Raw genomic sequence first — 25976 nt, forward strand, 5'->3', positions numbered from 1 at the left:
CTGAAAGTGAAGTTACAGACAGCTTTCAGCCTCCATGTGGGTGCTGGGCATTGAACCAGTGTCCTCCTGAGAAGCAGCCAGCACTCTCACCTGCTCAGCCTTCTCCAGCAGCGCAGAGACTTTACTTCTGTCATTCAAGAGCCTGTAGCTAACAGTTTTTAGTGTTCAGAGAGCAATATTTTTTTCTTTTGGTAATTTCTTTAAAATGCCTTACTAAAATTTAGTATTATTATATTTCTTGAAATTACAATATTTTTACAATTTTCTCCTTGATAATTATGTGTATAAGCAATCTTATTAATCCTTCCTGTATTCTTCCATTGCTGTTGCACAACATTTGGGGGACTGCATATCAGTCCTAGAAGATAAATCTTGGAATACTTACCATTTGTTCTGTGCAGTGTAGGAGCCAAGACTAATGGCACTTAAAGGAATTCAGATTCCTTCATATACCTCTCCTCATCACTCCTAGCCTGCAGAATGTATAGGCTAAACCTTTGCCAAATAACTCTTACCAACTTATAACACATGGAAGACTTAAAGGTCCTTGTTCTTCACCTAAGAGCAAGCTGCAAGTCTCTCAACTTTATTATGTCATTAGATTGCAGTGTGTTGTATCTTTAGATACTTCACGTTATACAAAATGCATTTTCCTTCTTTCTGCCAAGGTAAAGCCATGATGCTCTTAAACAAAACAAAACAAAACAAAACAAAACAAATACCTCTGAGAATGGGGGAAGGATTGTGGGAGGGGATGACTGGGAGGGGGTCAGGGAGCAGGATGTAAAGTGAATAAGAAAACATAAAAATAAAAGTAAATTTAAAAAAACTTTAAAATGAGTTTTGTGAAAGCAATAGTATTTCTCTTTAACTAGTATGTCCAGTTTTATCAGTATGCACAGTGTTGCTTTTGCAAAAGATGACCATAGCTATCCTTATTGTAAAATAAGATCAACATGTTTTAAAATACCTGATTTTAGTGGCGTACACTTGGTTCAAACCTGAGGACTTGCATGTGCTAAGAAAGCAACACTGTACCACTGAGATACATTTTCAAGCCCCAGGTTATTTTTAAATTATAAGTGTGTCTCATGACTACGACCACTGTACATTTGAAACGTGTTTTCGTCATGTTTTCAGGTTGAACAGTTAACTAATCACTTGAAAGAGAAAACAGACAAGTGCAGTGAGCTGCTGCTATCCAAGGAGCAACTGCAGCGAGACATACAGGAAAGGAATGAGGAGATGGAGAAGCTGGAGTGCCGAGTGCGAGAGCTGGAGCAAGCCCTGCTGGCTAGTGCAGAGCCCTTCCCAAAGGTGCGAGGCCCGGTCACCTCCCCATCCTGCTCCAGTGACAGCTGCTTACTGACACAATGTTACGTTCCCTTTTCCACATTAGGGCACATTCTGTCTCCATTACTGTTGCTTGTTTTACTTTCAGATATTGTTTGCATCCCTTATTTCTGATACAGGAAGATTAGTTAGGCTAGAAGGGTTAATTACAATTTTAACTGTCAGTTTTGGCTATGACCTTTCAGACTTGCCTAACTCCAGATTAGATGCAGCGAAGCCCGTTCCCGTCATTCTCCAGAAAACCAAATGGATAGAAGACGAGCAGAGGGAGAGAGCTTGGAGGCGGGCAGACGGGAAAGGGTTTTTGTTTTATCTGTCACTTGTAACAGGTATTTGTAAATACCTGTAACTTGTTGAATATTCTCAAATATAGAGTTTGCCATTTTAAATTGGAGTGAGAGTTACTGCTAAATAAAAATACTACAGTGAATTATCAGTGTACAATGTCTGAGGTTTTAAAAAAGTTCTTAATGCATTTTTAGGTAGCTGACCAGAAAAGGCCTGGAGCTGTAGAAGTGGACCCAGAATTATCCCTAGAAGTTCAGTTGCAGGTGGAGCGGGATGCTACAGACAGAAAACAGAAAGAGGTAAGGAGTTTCTTTTTCCATGACAAATGCAGTTTAAAATCAATTACCTAAAAGAGCCATTTGAACAGAAAGATGCTGTCTGAAAGTGAAGTTTAGAGTGTTTCCCAGTTCACTGGCTTGACCTTGAAGGTCAGAACTGAACCACGATCTGGTGAAGGTCAGTGCCATGCAGGCAGAAGAGTTCAGATGAAAAGGGAGCTGGGGTGGAGCGGTGGGAGAGGAGGGTAGAGAGCCGGTGATGTGGGACCTCTCGATGTAACGGTCACTGCCAGGCGTCTGCCAGCTGCTGCTGCTGCTGTTGCTGCTGCTTTGCCTATTTACGATATTTTCCTGAGAGAACTCTGCATGATTATTTCATCAGTGAAGCAGGTTATTAAAACAATGGGTTAAAAAGACTGGAACTGAGTATGTAGCTCATTATTAATCACTTGCCTAGCTTGTGCAAGCTCCTAGGATTCCCCAGCACTGCACGTACTAACACAACAACAACAATAGAAGCTACAGCTCCCTTGTACTCCTTACTTGAAAAGCATTTGATCCAGCTGGGAATTGGGGTTCACCCCAATCACCCCTGAGGCTGAGGCCTGTGGGGCATTGGAGCTAGTTCAGTTAGACTGAGCAACATAGCAAGTCCCCATTTTAAAAGCAAAAATTCATTATAATTTCAAAAGTAAATTCAACTTCTTACTTCATTTGTAATATATTTAAACTTTTTTTTCCATTTAATACATCTTAATGTATATGAATTTTGTGTGTGTGTATGTGTGTGTGTTTCTTGTTTTTATTTAGGGTGGGAGGCAGGAGGGAAATACAGGGTTAGAGAAAGGGCTGAAAACAGGTGACCTCCTAATTTTTTTTCTTAAATAGGGAGTACTGCCATTCTGACAGCAGGCTCACCTAAAGGGCACATTGTGTTTGTAACAGCATCTTGTGAAATTCTGAAGGAGAAAATGTTTGCTTGTTTTGACACATAATGACCACCAAGCATTAGGTGAGGTGGGTCTGGCCCCATTTCTAGGAAGGACAGGTAGAGGTAGGATATGACTTTTAAAGTATTTAGGGGTACACGCCCTCATGTACCTGTGTGGAGAGACTAAGACCAGGCACTAGGCTTGTTCTTCTGTTCTTGTCCACCTTGCTTTATGTTTTCAAACATCCGTTGATAGCTATGTGGATATGTGCATGTGTGTGCATCTGTGTCCACCCAGCAGAGGGCAGAAGAGGTATACCTCCCCTGGGACTGGAGTTCCTGTCCTGTGAGTCACCTAACATGAGTACTGGGAACCAAACCAGGATTCCCTGTAAGAGCTGAATGTACTCGTAGCCACCGAGCCGTATCTCCAGAGCCCCCACTCCCACTCCTGCCTCTCTGCGTGTGAAACAGAGCCTCTCTCTGGTCCAGCACTCACCAGTTAGGCCAGACTGGCTGGCCAGTGAATCCTAGAGAGCCACCCATTTCTGCCTACCCAGAGCCAGGATTTCCGGAATGCGCTGCCACAAATATCTTGCTTACATGGACTCAAGTGGATCTCATCCTGGCACGCCAAGTGCTTTACACTATTTACTGGGAAGGTTCTTGTTTATTTTGTTTGTGTTATTTTGTGAAAGTGAAGAGCTTGCCTTTTTATGTGTAACCATTCCTCTTTATTTCAAGAATTGATATGGAGCCGGGCGTGGTGGCACACGCCTTTAATCCCAGCACTCGGGAGGCAGAGGCAGGTGGATTTCTGAGTTCGAGGCCAGCCTGGTCTACAAAGTGAGATCCAGGACAGCCAGGGCTACACAGAGAAACCCTGTCTCGAAAAACCAAAAAAAAAAAAAAAAAAAAGAATTGATATAGAAAGACTTACTTAGGTTAACTAGAAAGGGAAGTGAAGTAGTTCAGTGGTAGATTAGTCTGACCCTGGTTTAGTTCCTAGCACTACAGAAAACTAAATGAAGAAGTCATTTCTCTAAAACAGGAACTTTTAAGCAGGTCTGAGAGTCTGCCCCTCCCACACAGCTTAGTTTGTCTGATTTTTATTTCTTTATTTATTCCATATGTATGCTGATATTTTTCTTCATCTTTGTCTACTGCACCACATTGCCAACTTCCCAGGGAGGCCAGAAGAGGGTATTGGATTTCCTAAAGCTGCAGTTACAGATGGTTCTGAGCCACCATGTGGGTGCTGGGAAGAGAACCTGAGTCCTCTGGAAGAGCAGCCAGTGCTCTTTACTGCTGAGACATCTCTAGATCAGGGTTTTGCTTTTTGTTTTTTGTTTTTTTCCAATGTTGGAGATCAAAGCAAGGTCAGCTGAAAACTCTTCCACTGACATTGTACTGTGATAGATTGTATTTGTGCATGTATGTGTGATGTGCATGCATATATACATCTGTGAGTGCAGATGTCAGTACTGGAGACCAGGGGCTGATACCAGATATTGTTCATGGTCACTCTGTGCTTTGTTTACTGAGATAGGCTCTCTCAGTGAACTAGCCAACGTGCCTTGAGAGCCTGTGTCTACCTCCTGAATGCTGACTGTCATGTACACCTGGCTTTTGTGTGACTGAAGGGGTTTGAACTCGTCTTCATGCTTTCACAGCAAGCATTTCCCCACCAAGCCATTTCCCTTAAGTTTGTTTTAGGCCATGTGCTAGTAAAGGCTGAGGAGTATTTTAAATACTCTTTCCTTGGGGTCTTCATCTCACCTGTGTTTAAACTGAGCCTTAAGAGAAGTTATCACTTAGCAGAACCAGAATTTTTCACAGATTTCACTGATTTTTACTACTGTTGTGATGCAGTACTGACAAAACTTAGGGATGGATTTGGTGTGCTATTGTGAAGCATAAAAACTGTAGTGTGACGTCGGTACAATAGCCCAGTGCTTCTGCGATCTTATGTACATTTGAGTCACCCAGGGACCCAATGAAGGCCTTCTGTGCAGCTCAAGCCTCTACACACCCATATACTACATGCATCCAGTGCACAGCCACGTATTGCTAATTCTGCTGCTCCCTAGTTCACACCAAGTAGCAAGGCTTTAGATTGCAGAGCTAAGATTTTGCCTGTAAAATGACACATCAAAAGAATGGGTATGTCATGTAATGTAGGCTGCAATTTTGAAATGAAATAACTATGTGTGTGTGTGTTTTATAATACCTTGTTCTAAAAGTAGTTGTAGAAGATAGGAGTAGTTGTGGAAGATACGAATAGGCAGACATACTAGTATATACCCTTAATAAATGTGATCATCAGTGTTCTCAGAAATAAACTGATAATTATGTGTGCAGAATCACTAAATATATTTAAATACTGACAGTTAAATACCAGTGTTACAGATGAGATAGATAGACAGACAGACAGACAGAGGTCTTTGACATTAGTTATAAGAAGTCTTTGACATTAGTTATAAGAAACACGATAAATGGGGCTGGAGAGATGGCTTGGTGATTAAAAGCACTGACTGCTCTTCCAGAGGTCCTGAGTTCAATTCTCAGGAACCACATTGGTGGCTCACAGCCATCCGTAATGTGATCTGATGGCTTCTTCTGGCATGCATAAAGTAAATAAATCTTAAAAGAAAGAAGAAAAGAGGCAGGATAAACAGTGGTTTGGAATGGAAGACTGCAGCAGTTATCCCTTCAAATTCAAAGATGGCTTTACCTGACTGTGATCTGAGAACACATTGATCTCTTTGTGAATTTTCTTTCTTCTACAGATGGGAATGATTATAGAACAGTCTGGATGAGTGTGTGTGTGTGTGTGTGTGTGTGCGTGTGTGTTTACATGTACATATAGTAGGGTTTTATATGTGAAGGCCAGAGGTCCATCTCAGGTGTCATTCCTCAGGCACCATTAACCATGTATTTTGAGACCTGTTGTTCACTGGTACCTGTGGTTCAACAGGTAGACTAGACTGGTCTCAACAAACCCCAGGGATAACCCTGTCTCCAGCTCCCCAGTGCTGTGATTCCAAGCGCATACCACCATACTTAGCTTTTTACACAGAGAGATCAAACTCAAGCCCTCGTATGTGGTCATCTGAGCTGTCATCCCAGCCTCAAATCTGGGTATTATTGCTAGTACTATACTATTTTTATTAGACTTGCTAGACTGACTTCAGAGCTCTCCTTGTCAGTACTGGGACTCTACTTGTAATCCATGCATAAATAACCTATCACCCCATAGTCTGTAAGGCAGTAAACAACCCAGCTGCCACCCAGTGCTGCTTCTGCATCTCACGATGCTTGTATTGTAGCAGTTTCAATCATTTAAACAGGCATTTGCAAGTCCATTCATCAATCATCTATTAAATAGTTATGAAGTAGCTAATAAATGGTTATTACTATCCTCAGTCAGCCCAATACGTATAATAAACATAATAAAATAAATCTTTTCTGTAGTTTGAAGCCGAGTGTGGTGACATATATCTTTATTGCTAACACTGAAGGAGGCAGAGGGTGGCTAGCATCGAACATACCAAGTTCCAGGACAGCCAGGGCTACATCTTATCTTTAAAAACACAAAACAAAACCAGAAAACAGAAAAATTCACTTTGAGCATGTTTAGGAATTATGCAGTTAAACATAACTTAGAAAGGCATTTTTCTTTATATTTAAGCATGCGTAAATGGTAATACATCCTTTGTAAAATATAGAACTCTTTGCTGAGAGTAACATGGATGTGAACTGGGTTTTATTGTTTGTTTTGTTCCCCCTCGGATAACTTTGGTTTTACAGATCACCAACCTAGAAGAACAATTAGAACAGTTTCGGGAAGAACTGGAAAATAAGAATGATGAGGTCCAGGAACTTCTCATGCAGCTGGAGATTCAGAAAAAAGAGTCCACCACCCGCCTGCAGGAGCTCCAGCAGGAAAACAGGTTATTTAAGGTAACTGGCTTAGAAGAAGAGTTCGCATTTTGATACTTTGTATTTTGGTAAGTTATTTGTATACATGAATTATTCTAGCTAGCCCATAGAAAAGCTGCCATCCTAGATTGGGCAGGTTCTCTGCTGTTTCACATCTCAGCCTTGTGACGAGGGCTGTCTGTGTTTCATCAGTCTGTCCCCTGGGTGCTCTTCTTGTGTCTATGTGCTCCTGCTCCATCCCAGGTGACAGTGACCTTCTGCTCTCTCTGTCTCCTCCCTCTTCCTCCTCATGATCCTTCTTAAGATCCCCTACTTCATTCTCAGGCCTGCCTTCCTAAGCTTTCTGTCCCAACCACTTCATGGCCAATTAGGAATTAAATTGGGGAGCAAAGTTTACCTAACAAAGGCCAGTGTAGGAGAGAATCCACTCATCTGGACAACAGCCAGAACTTAGGGGTCAGATATATACATATCATATATACATACCACCAGACCAACCCCTGACATATTTATATTTGCTACTGAACCTAGACACTTGAATTCATCATCAATGACATTATTTGAGATCATTTATCAAAGTACTTTAAGTATTGAAATACAGTAATTTATTATGTGCATGCCATCTCTTTTATAAGACATTTTGAACATTTTGAAGCAACATGTAATGATCATACAATTATTTTTGTCCCTAGGATGAAATAGAAAAACTTGGGTTTGCCGTGAAGGAATCTGATTCTGTATCTACTCGGGATCAGCCCATGTTGATTGGCAAATTTGCACAGCTAATACAAGAAAAGGAGATTGAAATTGACCGGTTAAATGAGCAGTTTATAAAACTGCAGCAGCAACTTAAACTCAAAGCGGATAACAAGGTGTGCCCATTAAATTTGTTAAAATTAATATGTTACAGTTTTTCAATTTTTATTACACTCACCTATTTTGGAGAACGGAGTGAGTTTTCACTCACTCTGCAGCCTGTTTTGTAGGTCATTGAACAGCTTGTGGGGATAATTTCTCCGTGTACTATGTGAGCCCCAGAAATGAAACTCAGCTCGTCAGCTTTGACAGGCAACATCCTGACCAGCTAAGCGATCTCAGAGACTGTAACTAAAATTTAAAACACAAAATAGTGCCACTTTTCACTTTCCTGTTGAATTTCCCCCCTCTGCATGCAAACATATGTATCAATGTCTGTTCACACAGTGGCCAGAACAGGGCATCAGGTCTATTCTGCTATTGCTCTCTGCCTCATTGCCTTGACACAGGGTTTCCCCATTTAGTCTGGTTGACCAGCTCTCAGAATCTGCCTGTCTCCAGTTCTCACATGACCCTGCCCAGCTTTTTATATGTATGCTGGGGACTTGAACTCAGTTTCTCATGCTTATGGAATAAGGATACCTAGTCACTGAGCCTTCTCTCTTCCCCTTTCCCAACAAATTAAAAAAAAAAAAAATCATGGCCAGTGGGATGGCTCAGGTGGTGAAAGTGCTTGCTGACTAAATGTGTTCAAGTTTACACTGTTCAGGGTGTTCAGTAGGCTTTGCCTTTGAGAATCCTCTGTGAGTGTGTTATTTTAGCACTTCATTCTGTTGAAGGGGATGTACTGATACTGTTTTCCTAATGGGAAATGAACTGCTCACGTTGGAGCTCAAGTTTAACAAAATCCCAGAATGAAGTTGTAAATGAGGAGATATCTTGTTGGTCTGTATTGAAAAGAACATTCCTATGTCAGAGACAGGATGTTAGTTTGGGACATACTCATCTCTATAAGGTCATTTCTTAAAATAGAATTTCCAAAATATAAATATACATTTATTTTGTCTGCATGTCTTTTTCATTAAATAACAGGTCATTGAAGAACAAAAGGAACAGATACAAGATCTTGAAACCCAGATTGAACGTTTGATGAGTGAGCGAGAACATGAGAAGAAACAGAGAGAGGAAGAAGTAGAGCAGCTCACTGGCGTGATTGAGAAACTGCAGCAGGAGGTGGTCAGCATCGAACAGCAGAGAGAGGATGCCAGGAACCTCCCAGAAGATGAGGAGAGCTTTAACCATCAGCTGGACAGGGTGACTGCTGAAAAGCTGGGTTTAGAAGAACGAGTAGAAACCACCAACCAGGTAATGATGCACATGAACAACGTACTTAGAGAGATCAATTTCAAAATGGATCAGATGACACAGTCACTGTGCAACTTGAATAAAGAATGTGCCAGCAATGAAGAACTTCCAAGTCTACCTAAGGAAAGTATCCACATGACTGTGCGTGAGCTGGGCAGTGACAATTTGCAGCCAGAAGATGCCCCTGCCCAGGATGTGACCAAACCTCTAGAAAAACAGACCTCCCTTACGTGTCTTCAGGAAAGCCCTAAAGCTTCTAGAACACTAGAAATAAAGTCCCTGGCGAGCTCTGTTAGCGCCAAGGACGTTGTGCTTACCCAGTGTCAAGAACAAACAGAAACCGTACAAGAGCAAGCCCAGTCTGAGATACACAGGCTTCAGAAGAAGCTCACAGACCTGCAGAGAAGCCTTGAGAAGTTCACTGCTGCACTGGTCAGTCAGGTCCAAGTGGAGGCAGCTCAGGAGTATGTGCTGTTCCACCAAGAAAAGCAGACAGTTTCATCAGCACCCGGAAGGACAGCTACACAGAATGGAAAAGGTCTGACAGGAGCCAGCACGGAGTCAGTCATCCCCACAGTGACCCTGAGGCTAGCAGAGGTGGAGAGCCGTGTAGCTGAAGTGCACAGTGGTACAGTGTCAGAAAAACATGTGGGAAATGCTTCAGAGACAGAAAAGAGAGTTATGGAGCTACAGATGCTATTAGAGGAAGCCAAGAAAAGACTGGAAGAAGAAGAAGGAGAACAAAGCTCTAGGGATGGGGAGGTTGGTTTTCATTTGATTTTCGTTTTCCACTCAAATGCTCTAGGTAATCTTTTCCTTTGTTCAGTGATAGTGTACTGATAAATTTGGAGTTTGGTTTGTATCAAACAATTCATAAATAATGAGATTTCATGAAAATATACTGTTCCTACTTTATTTGAATTGTGAATTGTAGTTCATGAATTGTTTAGCACTGAGAGACTCAGAGACCTCTGTGTACATAGGGTTATAAACAGACAGAACGCCCAAGTGAAGTACAATGTTGCCTTGAGTGATTATGGCTAAGGCTTTGGCGATGATCTAATTGGTTGATGGTCTATAGTTTCCTGAAGCACAGCTATTCATAATTGGCCCCATGAGACTTTGCTGTTAGGCTTAGCTATAGTAGGCTTTTAATTTGCTTATATACTATATTAAATGCAGTTTCCTTAAATTAGGAAAAAAGCTATAGATACAGATTAAAGGTAACACCAGAGTAACAAGTGCAAACTAAAATCTGTAGTCTTCAAATATGATATCTGTTCCACTAGTAAAGTCATTTATTGAAACAAGAAATATAAGAAATATTAAATTTAACCTCTGTTCTCCAGGACTTCTGTGGGCTTTTCTCCCATAATTTCTTCCTAATACATATGCTCTGACATCATGCCTTTTAAGAAGTAAAAATCTTCACATTAATGATGTACTGAATTAATGTGGAAAAAGTCATTAGCTCTTACAAATTGTATACCTGTTGAGATTTCATTGTTTATGAGAAAAAACTTGTGTTAGAGATCTAAATGTCTTCTTAGGTAATGTTCTGAGACCATGGTTATTTCTTAATGCACAGAAGAAGACTTTTAGCTTATATTGCAAAGAATACTAAGACTTGCTGCCTGTGACATGTAAGGAATATCTTGGTCACATCTGATACAAATTGGAAAGGTTTTGGATGGCATTCAAGTGTGTGCGTGTATATTAATTACATTTACCTTCAGTATCAGAAAGTTGCTCTGATTATCTTTGTATGAAGTAATGGCTTTGAAAAATGTCCTTGCTGATTTTAACAAGAAGTGGCCATTTTGTCTTGTGATTGTAGGCAGCCGTTCTTTTTTTTTTTTTAATTAGATCTTTTCTTTATTTACATTTCAAATGTTATCTCTTTTCCAAGTTTCCCCTTCGAAAATCCCCTATCCCTTCCCGCCTCACCCTGCTCACCAACCCACCCACTGCCTCTTCCTAGCCCTGGCATTCCCCTATACTGCGACATAGAACCTTCACAGGACCAAGGGCCTCTCCTCCCAGTGATGACCGACTAGGACATACTCTGTTACATATGCAGCTAGAGCCATGAGTCCCACCATGTGTTTTCTTTGATTGGTGGTTTATTCCCAGGGAGCTCTGAAGATACTGGTTAGTTCATATTAGTGTTCCTCCTATCTGGCTGCAAACCCCATCAGCTCCTTGGTTCCTTTCTCTAGCTCCTTCATTAGGGACCCTGTGCTTAGTCCAATGGATAGCTGTGAGCATCTACTTCTATATTTGTCAGGCACTGGCAGAGCCTCTCAGGAGACAGCTATATCAGACTCCTGTTAGCAAGCTTTTGTTGGCATCCACAATAGTGTCTGGTTTTGGTGGTTGTTTATGGGATGGATTCCCAGGTGGGGCAGTCTCTGCATGATCATTCCTTCAGTCTCGGCTTCACACTTTGTCTCTGTACCTCCTCCCATGGGTATTTTGTTCCCCCTTCTTCTAAGAAGGAATGAAGTGTCCACACTCTGGTCTTCCTTCTTCTTGAGTTTCATGTGTTTTACGAATTATATCTTGGGTATTCTGAGCTTGTGAGCTAATATCCACTTATCAGTGAGTGCATATCACGTGTGTTCTTTTGTAAATGGGTTACCTCACTCAGGATGATATCCTCCAGATCCATCCATTTGTCTAAGAATTTCATAAATTCATTGTTTTTAATAACTGAGTAGTGCTACATTGTATAAATGTACTACATTTTCTGTATCCACTCCTCTGTTGAGGGACATCTGGGTTCTTTCCAGCTTCTGGCTATTATAAATATGGCTGATGTGAACATAGTGGAGCATGTGTCCTTATTACAAGTCAGAGCATCTTCTGGGTATATGCTGGGTCCTCAGGTAGTACTATGTCCAATTTCTGAGGAACTAACAAACTGATTTCCAGAGTGGTTGTACAAGCTTGCAATCCTACCAACAATGGAAGAGTGTTCTCTTTTTTTCACATCCTCGCCAGCATCTGCTGTCACCTGAGTGTTTGATCTTAGCCATTCTGACTGATGTGAGATAGAATCTCAGGGTTGTTTTGATTTGCATTTCCCTGATGACTAAGGATGTTGAACATTTTTTAGGTGCTTCTCAGCCATTTGGTATTCCTCAGTTGAGAATTATTTTGTTTAGCTCTGCACCCCATTTTTAATAGGGTTGTTTGGTTTTCTGGAGTCTAACTTGTTGAGTTCTTTGTATCTATTGGACATTAGCCTAGGCAGCCATTCTTTGTAAAGCACCATGGCAGTGTGGGTGTGCTTTCTAAATGACAGTGTTCTTCTCAACTCTCACTCAGACAACTGTGAAGCTCACTCACGCCAGTGGAGATCGTGGGTTTCTGGCTGGACCTGAAGCTCTTGAAGCTGAGTCCGTAGCCACTTTAGAACTTGCCAGTTATAAAGAACGGACAGAAAAACTTGAAGAAGATCTTTTGGTAAGATGAGCAGCATAGCTTCTAATTCATTTTTACCTCTCCATTCCCTCTCAGTGTATTCCCTAGATCTATATCTTAAACTTTAGTAGTAGGGAAAGCCTTTTTTAGATTTAAAGAGAAATTCCATTGTTACATTTCTTTACCAGCATCTTCTTGTTTAGTTTTTCTGGGACTCAGGGTTGGGAGGATGCTTCTTATCTGTCCTAGGTGAAGGAGGAGAAGGGCTCTCGTTATACAACAGCAAAGAGTCCCACGGAAACAAAAACTGAGAACACTTCTCTGATAACTGATAGCAAATCTGACTTCTGTGTAATCTGAGCAAGCATGTACAAAAGCGGGCAGAAACTGGGGGCACTGAGAGCGATTTTCCTTTTCTGCTGCAATTAGTAGTGATGCATGAACTGTGCCCCCCGTATTTGCACCCCCAGCCCTGCTTCTAATGTACTCAAAACTTAACTCATCTCTCTGCTGTTCTGCTCATTGTGTTGTAGGTAAAAGAAAGCTACATAACATCACTTCAGAAGGACTTAGGCCAAGTTAAAGATCAACTCACAGAAGCCAAGGAGAAATTATCCTACTTCTTAGAAAAAGAAAAGAGGACTGGAGAACAGGAAAGCAGAAAGGCCCCCATACCAGAGCCACCTTCTGTTGAAGTAGGTGGCTGCTCTGGGCTCACAGAGAGAACAGACAAGGTCAGCAGCAGCAATCAGACCCTGCAGATCCTTGTTAGAAATGCAGCGATTCAGACTGACTTACAGAGCGAGAGCACCCAAGAAGAAGTCAGAGATACCATCAATCAATTGACTAAAAAAATGGAACACCTACAAGAGCTACATGCCGCTGAGATTTTGGATATGGAATCCAGACATATTTTAGAAACTGAATCTTTGAAGAAAGACCATTATGTTGAGATCCAGTTACTGACTAAGGAATGCGAGACCCTGAAGGAGATGACCCAGTGTCTAAGATGCAAAGAGGTATCTGATCTTCATACAATGTGTTGTCTACATCCTGCCATTTGCTTCCAACAGTATAAGCTTTTAAGACAAACATCTCAAAAGGATCCATGAAATAATACCTCTTTTCATAATATAATCACAATTTGGCATCTTCTTGTTGTATAGTTAGATAAGGAAATTATCATATGGTTTCAGAGCCTATTGTGATTTTGTAACTCATGAGTGTTCCTTTCTATGGCAACATCTATGAGGAGGAAAATTATATTTGTTATATGTGTAGTATTTCAGTATCACAATAAATTGATGTCTTTATTTCTCCCTTAATCAGAAACTAGTTATTCATTGGATCCAGTATTTTACTAAATAAATTTTAAAGTCATGTATATTCTGATTTTTGTCTTCTTTAATTAGGGATCCTCCATTCCTGAATTGCCAGATTCTGTTGCTTATCAAAGTAGAGAAGTCTATTCCAGTGGTAAGTTGAATAAAATTCTAGAATGTTTAAACAAATGGAATAGTGTTATAAAGTATTATTTTGTCTGCACATATGTAATTACAGATGGTTATTTTCTTAATTGTAGATTCTGAATCAGACTGGGGTCAAAGCCAGGGATTTGATACAGCAATAGAAGGCCGAGAAGAAGGGGAAACGTCAGCAGACTTATTTCCAAAGAAAATAAAGGTACTGGAGACAAAACCCTTAGTTAACTCAGGCTGTATCATCTGCACTGACTTAACTGCACTGACAGGGCAGTCAATTTGGAGTTCCATAGGAAGGTCCTCTGTGAAGAGAGAACTGCGCAGTTAAAGGATCCCTGGAAACGTGTTTCTAAGGTGCATAGATATTATGGTAGTCTATGAGGAAAACGGTTTTTCTGGATGCCTCTTGTAGCTTGCCTTCCATCAGATTTATGTCTAACCAAGTCAGCTGGATGCTTTGAGATCATTTAAAACTGTATACTGTGTACTCAGCCTGTTTAAATTGAATTTACCGTTAAGAAAAACAATATGATCACCATTACTATACCTTAGATCCCCCATGTAATCAAATTTTACAGTCTAAGCTGAATGTGTAGTTTACTCTTTTTTTTTTTTTAATATTTTTATTACATATTTTCCTCAATTACATTTCCAATACTATCCCAAAAGTCCCCCATAGCGCCCCCCACTTCCCTACCCACCCATTCCCATTCTTTTGGCCCTGGCATTCCCCTATATTGGGGCATATAAAGTTTGCAAGTCCAATGGGCCTCTCTTTCCATTGATGGCCAACTAGGCCATCTTTCGATACATATGCAGCTAGAGACAAGAGCTCCGGGGTTCTGGTTAGTACATCATGTTGTTCCAACAATAGGGTTGCAGATCCCTTTAGCTCCTTGGGTACTTTCTCTAGCTTCTCCATTGGGAGCCCTGTGATACATCCAATAGCTGACTGTGAACATCCACTCCTGTGTTTGCTAGGCCCCGGCATCGTCTCACAAGAGACAGCTATATTTGGGTCCTTTCAGCAAAATCTTGCTAGTGTATGCAATGGTGTCAGCGTTTAGAAGCTGATTCTGGGACGGATCCCTGGATACAGCAGTCTCTAAATGGTCCATCCTTTCATCACAGCTACGAACTTTGTCTCTGTAACTCCTTCCCTGGGTGTTTTGTTCCCAATTCTAAGAAGGTGCACAGTGTCCACACTTTGGTCTTCATTCTTCTTGAGTTTCATGCGTTTATCAAATTGTATCTTATATCTTGGGTATCCTAAGTTTTGGGCTAATATCCACTTATCAATGAATACATATTGTGTGAGTTCTTTTGTGATTGTGTTACTTCACTCAAGATGATGCCCTCCAGGTCCATCCATTTGGCTAGGAATTTCATAAATTCATTCTTTTTAATAGCTGAGTAGTACTCCATTGTGTAAATGTACCATAATTTCTGTATCCATTCCTCTGTTGAGGGACATCTGGGTTCTTTCCAGCTTCTGGCTATTATAAATAGGGCTGCTATGAACATAGTGGAGCATGTGTCCTTTTTACCGGTTGGGACATCTTCTGGATATATGCCCAGGAGAGGTATTGCTGGATCCTCCGGTAGTACTATGTCCAATTATCTGAGGAACCGCCAGACTGATTTCCAGAGTGGTTGTACAAGCTTGCAATCCCACCAACAATGGAGGAGTGTTCCTCTTTCTCCACATCCTCGCCAGCAACTGCTGTCACCTGAATTTTTGATCTTAGCCATTCTGACTGGTGTGAGGTGGAATCTCAGGGTTGTTTTGATTTGCATTTCCCTGATGATTAAGGATGTTGAACATTTTTTCAGGTGCTTCTCTGCCATTCGGTATTCCTCAGGTGAGAATTCTTTGTTCAGTTCTGAGCCCCATTTTTTAATGGGGTTATTTGACTTTCTGGAGTCCACCTTCTTGAGTTCTTTATATATATTGGATATTAGTCCCTTATCTGATTTAGGATAGGTGAAGATCCTTTCCCAATCTGTTGGTGGTTTTTTTGTCTTATTGATGGTGTCTTTAGCCTTGCAGAAGCTTTGTAGTTTCATGAGGTCCCACTTGTCAATTCTCGATCTTACAGCACAAGCCATTACTGTTCTACTCAGGAATTTTTCCCCTGTGCCCATATCTTCAAGGCTTTTCCCCACTTTCTCCTCTATAAGTTTCAGTGTCTCTGGTTTTATGTGAAGTTCCTTGATCCACTTAGACTTGACCTTAGTACAAGGAGATAGGAATGGATCGATTCGCATTCTTCTACATGTTAACAACCAGTTGTGCCAGCACCATTTGTTGAAAATGCTGTCTTTCTTCCACTGGATGCTTTTAGCTCCCTTGTCGAAGATCAAGTGACCGTAGGTGTGTGGGTTCATTTCTGGGTCTTCAATTCTATTCCATTGGTCTATTTGTCTGTCACTATACCAGTACCATGCAGTTTTTATCACAATTGCTCTGTAGTAGAGCTTTAGGTCCGGCATGGTGATTCCACCAGAGGTTCTTTTATCCTTGAGAAGAGTTTTTGCTATCCTAGGTTTTTTGTTATTCCAGATGAATTTGCAGATTGCACTTTCTAATTCGTTGAAGAATTGATTTGGAATTTTGATGGGGATTGCATTGAATCTGTAGATTGCTTTTGGCAAGATAGCCATTTTTACAATGTTGATCCTGCCAATCCATGAGCATGGGAGATCTTTCCATCTTCTGAGATCTTCTATAATTTCTTTCTTCAGAGACTTGAAGTTTTTATTATACAGATCTTTCACTTCCTTAGTTAGAGTCACGCCAAGATATTTTATATTATTTGTGACTATTGAGAAGGGTGTTGTTTCCCTAATTTCTTTCTCAGCCTGTTTATTCTTTGTGTAGAGAAAGGCCATTGATTTGTTTGAGTTAATTTTATATCCAGCTACTTCACCGAAGCTGTTTATCAGGCTTAGGAGTTCTCTGGTGGAATTTTTAGGGTCACTTATATATACTATCATATCATCTGCAAAAAGTGATATTTTGACTTCATCTTTTCCAATTTGTATCCCTTTGATCTCCTTTTGTTGTCGAATTGCTCTGGCTAGGACTTCAAGTACAATGTTGAATAGGTATGGAGAAAGTGGACAGCCTTGTCTAGTCCCTGATTTTAGAGGGATTGCTTCAAGCTTCTGACCATTTACTTTGATGTTGGCTACTGGTTTGCTGTAGATTGCTTTTATCATGTTTAGGTATGGGCCTTGAATTCCTGATCTTTCCAAGACTTTTATCACGAATGGGTGTTGGATCTTGTCAAATGCTTTTTCCGCATCTAACGAGATGACCATGTGGTTTTTGTCTTTGAGTTTGTTTATATACTGGATTACGTTGATGGATTTCCGTATATTGAACCATCCCTGCATCCCTGGGATGAAACCTACTTGGTCAGGATGGATGATTGTTTTGATGTGTTCTTGGATTCGGTTAGCAAGAACTTTATTGAGGATTTTTGCATCAATATTCATAAGGGATATTGGTCTGAAGTTTTCTATCTTTGTTGGGTCTTTTTGTGGTTTAGGTATCAGAGTAATTGTGGCTTCATAGAATGAGTTGGGTAGAGTACCTTCTGTTTCTATTTTGTGGAATAGTTTGTGAAGAACTGGGATTAGATCTTCTTTGAAGGTCTGATAGAACTCTGCACTAAACCCATCTGGTCCTGGGCTTTTTTTAGTTGGGAGACTATTAATGACTGCTTCTATTTCTTTGGATGATATAGGGCTGTTTAGATCATTAACCTGATCTTGATTCAACTTTGGTACCTGGTATCTGTCTAGGAACTTCTCCATTTCATCCAGGTTCTCCAGTTTTGTTGAGTATAGCCTTTGGTAGAAGGATCTGATGGTGTTTTGGATGTCTTCAGGATCTGTTGTTATGTCTCCTTTTTCATTTCTGATTTTGTTAATTAGGATGCTTTCCCTGTGCCCTCTAGTGAGTCTGGCTAAGGGTTTATCTATCTTGTTGATTTTCTCAAAGAACCAGCTCCTTGATTGGTTGATTCTTTGAATAGTTTTTCTTGTTTCCACTTGGTTGATTTCACCCCTGAGTTTGATTATTTCCTGCCATCTACTCCTCTTGGGTGAATTTGCTTCCTTTTGTTCTAGTGCTTTTAGGTGTGTTGTCAAGCTGCTAATGTGTGCTCTCTCTAGTTTCCTTTTGGAGGCACTCAGAGCTATGAGTTTTCCTCTTAGAAATGCTTTCATTGCGTCCCATAAGTTTGGGTATGTTGTGGCTTCATTTTCATTGAACTCTAAAAAGTCCTTAATTTCTTTCTTTATTCCTTCCTTGACCAAGGTATCATTGAGAAGAGTGTTGTTCAGTTTCCACGTGAAGGTTGGCTTTCTATTATTTATTTTGTTATGAAGATCAGCCTTAGTCCATGGTGATCTGATAGGATGCATGGGACAATTTCAATATTTTTATATCTGTTGAGGCCTGCTTTGTGACCAATTATGTGGTCAATTTTGGAGAAGGTACCATGAGGTGCTGAGAAGAAGGTATATCCTTTTGTTTTAGGATAGAATGTTCTGTAGATATCTGCCAGATCCATTTGATTCATAATTTCTCTTAGTTTCACTGTGTCCCTGTTTAGTTTCTGTTTCCATGATCTGTCCATTGGTGAAAGTGGTGTGTTGAAGTCTCCCACTATTATTGTATGAGGTGCAATGTGTGCTTTGAGCTTTACTAAAGTTTCTTTAATGAATGTGGCTGCCTTTGTATTTGGAGCATAGATATTCAGGATTGATAGTTCCTCTTGGAGGATTTTACCTTTGATGAGTATGAAGTGTCCCTCCCTGTCTTTTTTAATGACTTTGGGTTGGAAGTCAATCTTATCAGATATTAGAATGGCTACTCCAGCTTGTTTCTTCATGCCATTTGCTTGGAAAATTGTTTTCCAGCCTTTCATTCTGAGGTAGTGTCTATCCTTTTCTCTGAGATGAGTTTCCTGTAAGCAGCAAAATGTTGGGTCTTGTTTGTGTAGCCAGTTTGTTAGTCTATGTCTTTTTATCGGGGAGTTGAGTCCATTGATATTAAGAGATATTAAGGAAAAGTAATTGTTGTTTCCTGTTATTTTTGTTGTTAAAGTTGGCATTTTGTTCTTGTGGCTGTCTTCTTTTAGGTTTGTTGAGGGATTACCTTCTTGTTGTTTCTAGGGCGTGGTTCCTGTCCTTGTATTGGTTTTTTTCTGTTATTATCCTTTGAAGGGCTGGATTCGTGGAGAGATAATGTGTGAATTTGGTTTTGTCGTGGAATACTTTGGTTTCTCCATCTATGTTAATTGAGAGTTTGGCTGGGTATAGTAGCCTGGGCTGGAATTTGTGTTCTTTTAGTGTCTGTATAACATCTGTCCAGGATCTTCTGGCTTTCATAGTCTCTGGTGAAAAATCTGGTGTAATTCTGATAGGCTTGGCTTTATATGTTACTTGGCCTTTTTCTCTTACTGCTTTTAGTATTCTATCTTTATTTAGAGCATTTGTTGCTCTGATTATTATGTGTCGGGAGGTATTTCTTTTCTGGTCCAGTCTATTTGGAGTTCTGTAGGCTTCTTGTATATTCATGGGCATCTCTTTCTTTAGATTTGGGAAGTTTTCTTCTATAATTTTGTTGAAGATGTTTGCTGGTCCTTTGAGTTGAAAATCTTCATTCTCATCCACTCCTATTATCCGTAGGTTTGGTCTTCTCATTGTGTCCTGTATTTCTTGGATGTTTTGAGTTAGGATCTTTTTGCATTTTACATTTTCCTTGATTGTTGTGCCGATGTTCTCTATGGAATCTTCTGCACCTGAGATTCTCTCTTCCATCTCTTGTATTCTGTTGCTGATGCTCGTATCTATGGTTCCAGATTTCTTTCCTAGGGTTTCTATCTCCAGTGTTGCCTCATTTTGGGTTTTCTTTATTGTGTCTACTTCCCTTTTTAGGTCTAGTATGGTTTTGTTCATTTCCATCATCTGTTTGGATGTGTTTTCCTGTTTTTCTGTAAGGACTTCTACCTGTTTGATTATGTTATCGTGTTTTTCTTTAAGGATTTGTAACTCTTTAGCAGTGTTCTCCTGCAATTCTTTAAGGGATTTTTGTGCTTCCTCTTTATTGTCTTCTGCCTGTTTAGCAGTGTTCTCCTGTAATTCTTTAAGTTCGTTATTAAAGTCCTTCTTGAAGTCCTCTATCATCATCAGGAGATATGCTTTTAAATCCGTGTCTAGCTTTTCCGGTGTGTTGGGGTGCCCTGGACTGGGCGAAGTGGGGGTGCTGGGTTCTGATGATGGTGAGTGGTCTTGGTTTCTGTTAGTAAGATTATTACGTTTACCTTTCGCCATCTGGTAATCTCTGGGGTTAGTTGTTATCGTTGTCACTGTTTAAAGATTGGAGCAGAAGCTGTGTTCCACTCACCAGCAGTCTCTAAATCCTGCGGCGGGGGTCGTGGGTAGCTGACGGTACCCCGGTGCTGGTCCAGCCGGAAGAGGCCTGTGGTCCTACTCAGGCCGTTTTTCTGCTTCCCTAACTAATGCAGTCTCTGGTCCCGCGTGCAATTGGATTGGAGCAGAAGCTGTGTTCCACTCTCCAGAAGTCTTAAGATCCTGTGGTGGGTGTTGTGGGTAGCTGGTGAGTGTCAGCCGACCCTGCACCCCAGCTGCCCCGGTGCTTTTCTGACCGGATGAGGGTTGTGGTCCTATGTAGGCCGGATTTCTCTCTCCCCAACCAGAGCAGTCTCAGGTCCTGCGTGATTGGACTGGAGCAGAAGCTGTGTTCCACTCACCAGCAGTCCCAAAATCCTGCGGCGGGGGTCGTGGGTAGCTGGCGGGTGTCAGGCAACCCTGCGCTCCCGCTACCCCGGCGCTGATCCGGCTGGATGAGGCCTGTGGTCCTACTCAGGCAGGTTTCTGCTTCCCTAACTAATGCAGTCTCAGGTCCCGCGCAATTGGATTGGATCAGAAGCTGTGCTCCACTCACCAGAAGTCTTAAGATCCTGTGGCGGGTGTTTTGGGTAGCTGGAGAGTGTCAGCAGACCCTGAGCCCCAGCTGCCCCGGTGCTTTTCTGACCGGAAGAGGGTTGTGGCCCTATGTAGGCCGGATTTCTCTCTCCCCAACCAGAGCAGTCTCAGGTCCCGCGTGATTGGACTGGAGCAGAAGCTGTGTTCCACTCACCAGCAGTCCCAAAATCCTGCGGCGGGGGTCGTGGGTAGCTGGCGGGTGTCAGGCAACCCTGCGCTCCTGCTACCCAGGTGCTGATCCGGCCGGATGAGGCCTGTGGCCCTACTCAGGCCGGTTTCTGCTTCCCTAACTAATGCAGTCTCAGGTCCCGCGCAATTGGATTGGAGCAGAAGCTGTGTTCCACTCACCAGCAGTCCCAAAATCCTGTGGCGGGGGTCGTGGGTAGCTGGCGGGTGTCAGGCAACCCTCCGCTCCCGCTACCCCGGCGCTGATCTGGCCGGATGAGGCCTGTGGCCCTACTCAGGCCGGTTTCTGCTTCCCTAACTAATGCAGTCTCAGGTCCCGCGCGCAATTGGATTGGAGCAGAAGCTGTGTTCCACTCACCAGAAGTCCCAAAATCCTGCGGCGGGGGTCGTGGGTAGCTGGCGGGTGTCAGGCAACCCTGCGCTCCCGATACCCCGGCGCTGATCCCGTAGTTTACTCTTAAACTATTCCCTATTTCTCCCTTGTAACTCCACTATAACCCTGACTCAAGCTGTGTGCATGTGTAAGATGCAGTGATGAAATCTATAGTCTCTGCAGTGTGCATGTGTAAGGAAGGTGCAGTGATGAAATCTATAGTCCCTGCAGTGTGCGTGTGTAAGGTGTGGTGATGAAATCTATAGTCTCTCCAGTGTGCGTGTGTAAGGTGTGGTGATGAAATCTATAGTCTCTGCAGTGTGCGTGTGTAAGGTGTGGTGATGAAATCTATAGTCTCTGCAGTGTGCGTGTGTAAGGTGTGGTGATGAAATCTATAGTCTCTGCAGTGTGCGTGTGTAAGGTGTGGTGATGAAATCTATAGTCTCTCCAGTGTGCATGTGTAAGGTGTGGTGATGAAATCTGTAGTCTCTCCAGTGTGCGTGTGTAAGGTGTGGTGATGAAATCTATAGTCTCTACAGTGTGCGTGTGTAAGGTGTGGTGATGAAATTTGTAGTCTCTGCAGTGTGCGTGTGTAAGGTGTGGTGATGAAATCTATAGTCTCTGCAGTGTGCGTGTGTAAGGTGTGGTGAGAAATCTATAGTCTCTGCAGTGTGCATGTGTGAGGTGTGGTGAGAAATCTATAGTCTCTGCAGTGTGCATGTGTGAGGTGTGGTGATGAAATCTATAGTCTCTGCAGTGTGCATGTGTAAGGTGTGGTGATGAAATCTATAGTCTCTGCAGTGTGCATGTGTGAGGTGTGGTGATGAAATCTATAGTCTCTGCAGTGTGCATGTGTAAGGTGTGGTGATGAAATCTATAGTCTCTGCAGTGTGCGTGTGTAAGGTGTGGTGATGAAATCTATAGTCTCTGCAGTGTGCGTGTGTAAGGTGTGGTGATGAAATCTATAGTCTCTGCAGTGTGCGTGTGTAAGGTGTGGTGATGAAATCTATAGTCTCTGCAGTGTGCGTGTGTAAGGTGTGGTGATGAAATCTATAGTCTCTGCAGTGTGCGTGTGTAAGGTGTGGTGAGAAATCGATAGTCTCTGCAGTGTGCATGTGTAAGGTGTGGTGATGAAATCTGTAATCTCTGCTTGAAGCACAGATTATAAACGCAATGAATGATCCACAAAAAATAACACGTGAGCTTAGGTCAGTGCATTTGTTAGGGACCATGAAGTTAGATAATGAGCTTCTTCCCTTGTAAAAGGTTTAAGACAAAGTTTTTTGTTTATATACCAAACTTGATGTGCTCTTCAGTAATAGAGAGGATAGTCCTTTGTTAGGGAACTGGGCTCACTCTTGGTTAAATGACACCAAGACTCATTCTCTTTCATGCAGCAGTGTTCCACAGTATATATGTGTAAAATTGTATGTATGGACAATTTTCACACCCACTTTATTTCCCATATTTTGCTTGACAGGGTTATGAAAACAGTCTCAAGGTGCAAGGTATTTCTCACATTATGTCTGTACATCAAGTCAGTGACTGATCACTAAGCCTAGAGCTATGCTAGCCAACTGGAAGAGAACACTTAGATGTGCCATTGACACTTAGATATTGACAGCCTTAGGATTGACTCACCGCTCCATGGGAAGCAGACATCGGGAAATGCTGGGATCCAATTCTCTGTCTACTAAGTCAGTGGGGGTTAATGAAGCTGCTTGTTTAATTTTGGATGTCTTATTTTTCAGTCTTTGAAGTCATCATTTTGCCTTCAATGCTTTATTTTCTAGGGGTTAGTGAAGGCTGTCCACAGTGAGGGCATGCAGGTGCTCTCTCTCTCCAGTCCCCTCTGTGATGATGGAGAGGACCATTCCATTCAGCAGCTTTCAGAATCTTGGCTGAAGGAGAGACAAGCTTACCTCAGTACCATCTCATCTCTTAAAGATTTGATTTCTAAGATGCAAGTGCGAAGAGAAACTGAGGTATTCAAATATTCATCTTCTAGTTAGCTGTACATTTGTTTAATGACAATGGTACATCTTAAAAGAGTAAATTATCTTTTTATATATGCTTCATGTAAATTAGTTTTTATCTTTTCACATCTGAAAAAATATATTCTTTTGAACTTTTGGAGAAAATAGTGTTGTTAGTCTAGAATTTCTGGAACATATATAAAGCATGCTTATTGGGAGAGTGACTTTCCTGTTTGCACTTCACAGGTCTATGACAGGTGTCATCTTTCAGACTGGCGAGGTGAACTTCTGCTTGCCTGTCAGCGTGTTTTCGTAAAGGAACGTAGTGTTTTACTAGCTACATTCCAAACTGAGCTGACATCTCTCAGCACTAGAGATGCGGATGGATTGTTAAACTCTTTGGAACAGAGAATACAAGAGCAGGTATCAAAACAAAACTATTTTAACGAATCTTTGTTGAACAGTAAGAAAAAGTGGATTATTGATCTTATTTGGAGTCTTGATTTAAATAAGAAGCTTAGCATTTCACAGAAACCACTAGGAATATGTAGAAAAAACTATTCCTTCAGATGTTTTACCTTACATTACCAAGTAAGAAACACTGAAAATCTAATGAACTAATAGCCAAACGTAGGAAGTTAAAAAGTGAGGAACAGGACAGACCTAAAGAAACTAGAAGAATGAAGTTGCCGTGCTCTGTTGGCCCCAGGTCCCATCCTCTGGTCACACTTTCATTGGCTAGCTAGGTGTGATCTTGTTTTCTGTGTGGTTGTAGTCATCAGATTGCCATTGCGGAGCAGAGTATATGTCGTGAGCAGTTTACCCACAGAAGGGTTTACATACAGAACAGTTTACAGATACCCTAATTCAGAGCTTTTAGTTTGTAGTCTTTGCCTTCATCAACTCTGGGTTATGTCATGGTACCAGGGGCAAGTGGCAGAGGCAGAGAAAGAGTAAGGGGTTAGGGACCAAGTATAACCTACAAAGACATGTCCAAGGAGCCTGCTTCCTCCAGTGAAGCCCTCCACTCCTAAGTTAGATTTCCAGTTTCATTACTGTTGAACATGGCCTAGAACAGTGTAAATTAAGCATCGGTGTTACCCTATGGGCATGCATACATCACACACCCATAAAAATTGAAAACTAAAATATTTTAAGTGTCTGTCATTCCATTTTAAAAACAGAATTAATTGATTTTTCTTTGTTTTTTAAAAAAAAGGTATCAAATTCATTCAAGACAGTAGTACACACCTTTAATCCTAGCACTTGGGAGGCAGAGGCAGGCAGATCTCTGAATCCACGGCCAGGTGTAGTGTGACAAAACTTTTCCTGGGGAGACATCCTCCCCCCCCCCAATCCTAAACTAAATGATAGTAAAAGATTATGAAGCAGAGTGAAAAAGGATCATGAGGTCGTATTCATGAATAGATAAATTAAAATATCATAGTAGAGTGCCTCCTAGTAAATGTACTCTAAGGGCAGTGTCATTAAGGAACCATCTTTTAAACATGATTGATTTTATCAAGTAATAATCATGGTGGATGCTAAAATTCATATGGGAAGATGTTAAATGATTTCTACCTAGTTACGAACTAATGCTGTGGAAGATACTGTCATTGATAACATAACTCTCAGTGGAGAATCCTTGCGGACAGCTCAAGCAGTCGGGCAGTGTAGCAGTGACGTCAGCGAAGTGCAGACCTGAAGGACACATCACCTTTTTGTGCTACCATTAAATGCATGACAGGAATCCACTCTTGGGAAGAGGTGGATCAGACCATCATGCTTCCACTAGAGGAGGTGACAGAAGCAGAGACAGTGACAGGAGAGGCAGAGATGCACAGTGCCGCAGAGTAGGAAGAGTGCCACAGCAAAGCAATTGCAACGTAGCTGTCAGTCACACCACAAGTGTGACAGAAATGAAAACCTCAAGCCTTCCCAGGTAGGATCTGCTCCATTAGGATCCATAGTGCTCCTCACTTGAGCTTGTGAGGATTATTTCACATTCGAACCACAGCAGCAGGTTTATTAAAGTTGCCTGGTTATATAAAGTTCTACTGTTCAGGAACAAGTGAGTTCTGTCCAGGAGCTAAGGCTGGAAAGAAGCTGAGACTTCAGCAGTGAACCTCAGTACAGGTGGTGAAATTTCATACTGCTAGATACCAAGAAAGCACCATGCATATGCAAATGAACGACATTAAATAACTCTATAGTTCAGGTAACACTGTCAGCTTCCTTCTTTTACCAGTGTGCTGCTTCGACTTGTGTAGGACATTATCATTGGAGGAAGCTAGCTGAGAGGATACCAGAGCTTTGGTTTAAATTAATACAAAATAAGGATTGGGAGTATGTATTTTGTTTTAACTGACCTTAAGACAAATTGGCCTGTGCTCTCCAGACATTTCAGGGTCCCAAAAGACATAGTAGTACTACTTTCATTTTCCTATAAAGGATCCTGGGTGAAAATTTAAATTCTCTACCTTAGATAATTAATAATGTTAATTGCTTTTGATGAGAATATTGTGACTATGTAGGATGTTCCTGAGCTAGAGATGGCTCAGCAGGCAGTGGCACTTGCTGCCAAGCCTAAGACCTCAG

At 41.5% G+C, this 25976-nt stretch overlaps 1 protein-coding gene across 7 annotated transcripts in view; it reads left to right on the top strand.

The window, feature by feature from the left end:
* Positions 1–25976, top strand: part of Akap9 (A-kinase anchoring protein 9) — a 150543-nt gene that overhangs the window by 101690 nt on the left and 22877 nt on the right. For 3 of the 7 annotated variants that reach the window (XM_029477658.2, XM_029477659.2, XM_021163848.3), the window contains 11 exons: positions 1141–1317; positions 1836–1940; positions 6661–6813; positions 7485–7664; positions 8641–9675; positions 12244–12381; positions 12873–13358; positions 13752–13815; positions 13922–14022; positions 23196–23387; positions 23625–23801. In XM_029477658.2, coding sequence (XP_029333518.1) covers positions 1141–1317; positions 1836–1940; positions 6661–6813; positions 7485–7664; positions 8641–9675; positions 12244–12381; positions 12873–13358; positions 13752–13815; positions 13922–14022; positions 23196–23387; positions 23625–23801 — 2808 coding nt within the window. The remainder of the gene's footprint in view (positions 1–1140; positions 1318–1835; positions 1941–6660; positions 6814–7484; positions 7665–8640; positions 9676–12243; positions 12382–12872; positions 13359–13751; positions 13816–13921; positions 14023–23195; positions 23388–23624; positions 23802–25976) is intronic. The other 4 variants (XM_029477660.2, XM_029477661.2, XM_029477663.2 and 1 more) reach the window with 2 other exon arrangements.

The sequence above is a fragment of the Mus caroli genome, unplaced genomic scaffold (assembly GCF_978045245.1).
Source record: "Mus caroli unplaced genomic scaffold, Mus_caroli_1 scaffold_4, whole genome shotgun sequence".
In the NCBI taxonomy this organism is placed as follows: Eukaryota; Metazoa; Chordata; class Mammalia; order Rodentia; family Muridae; genus Mus; species Mus caroli.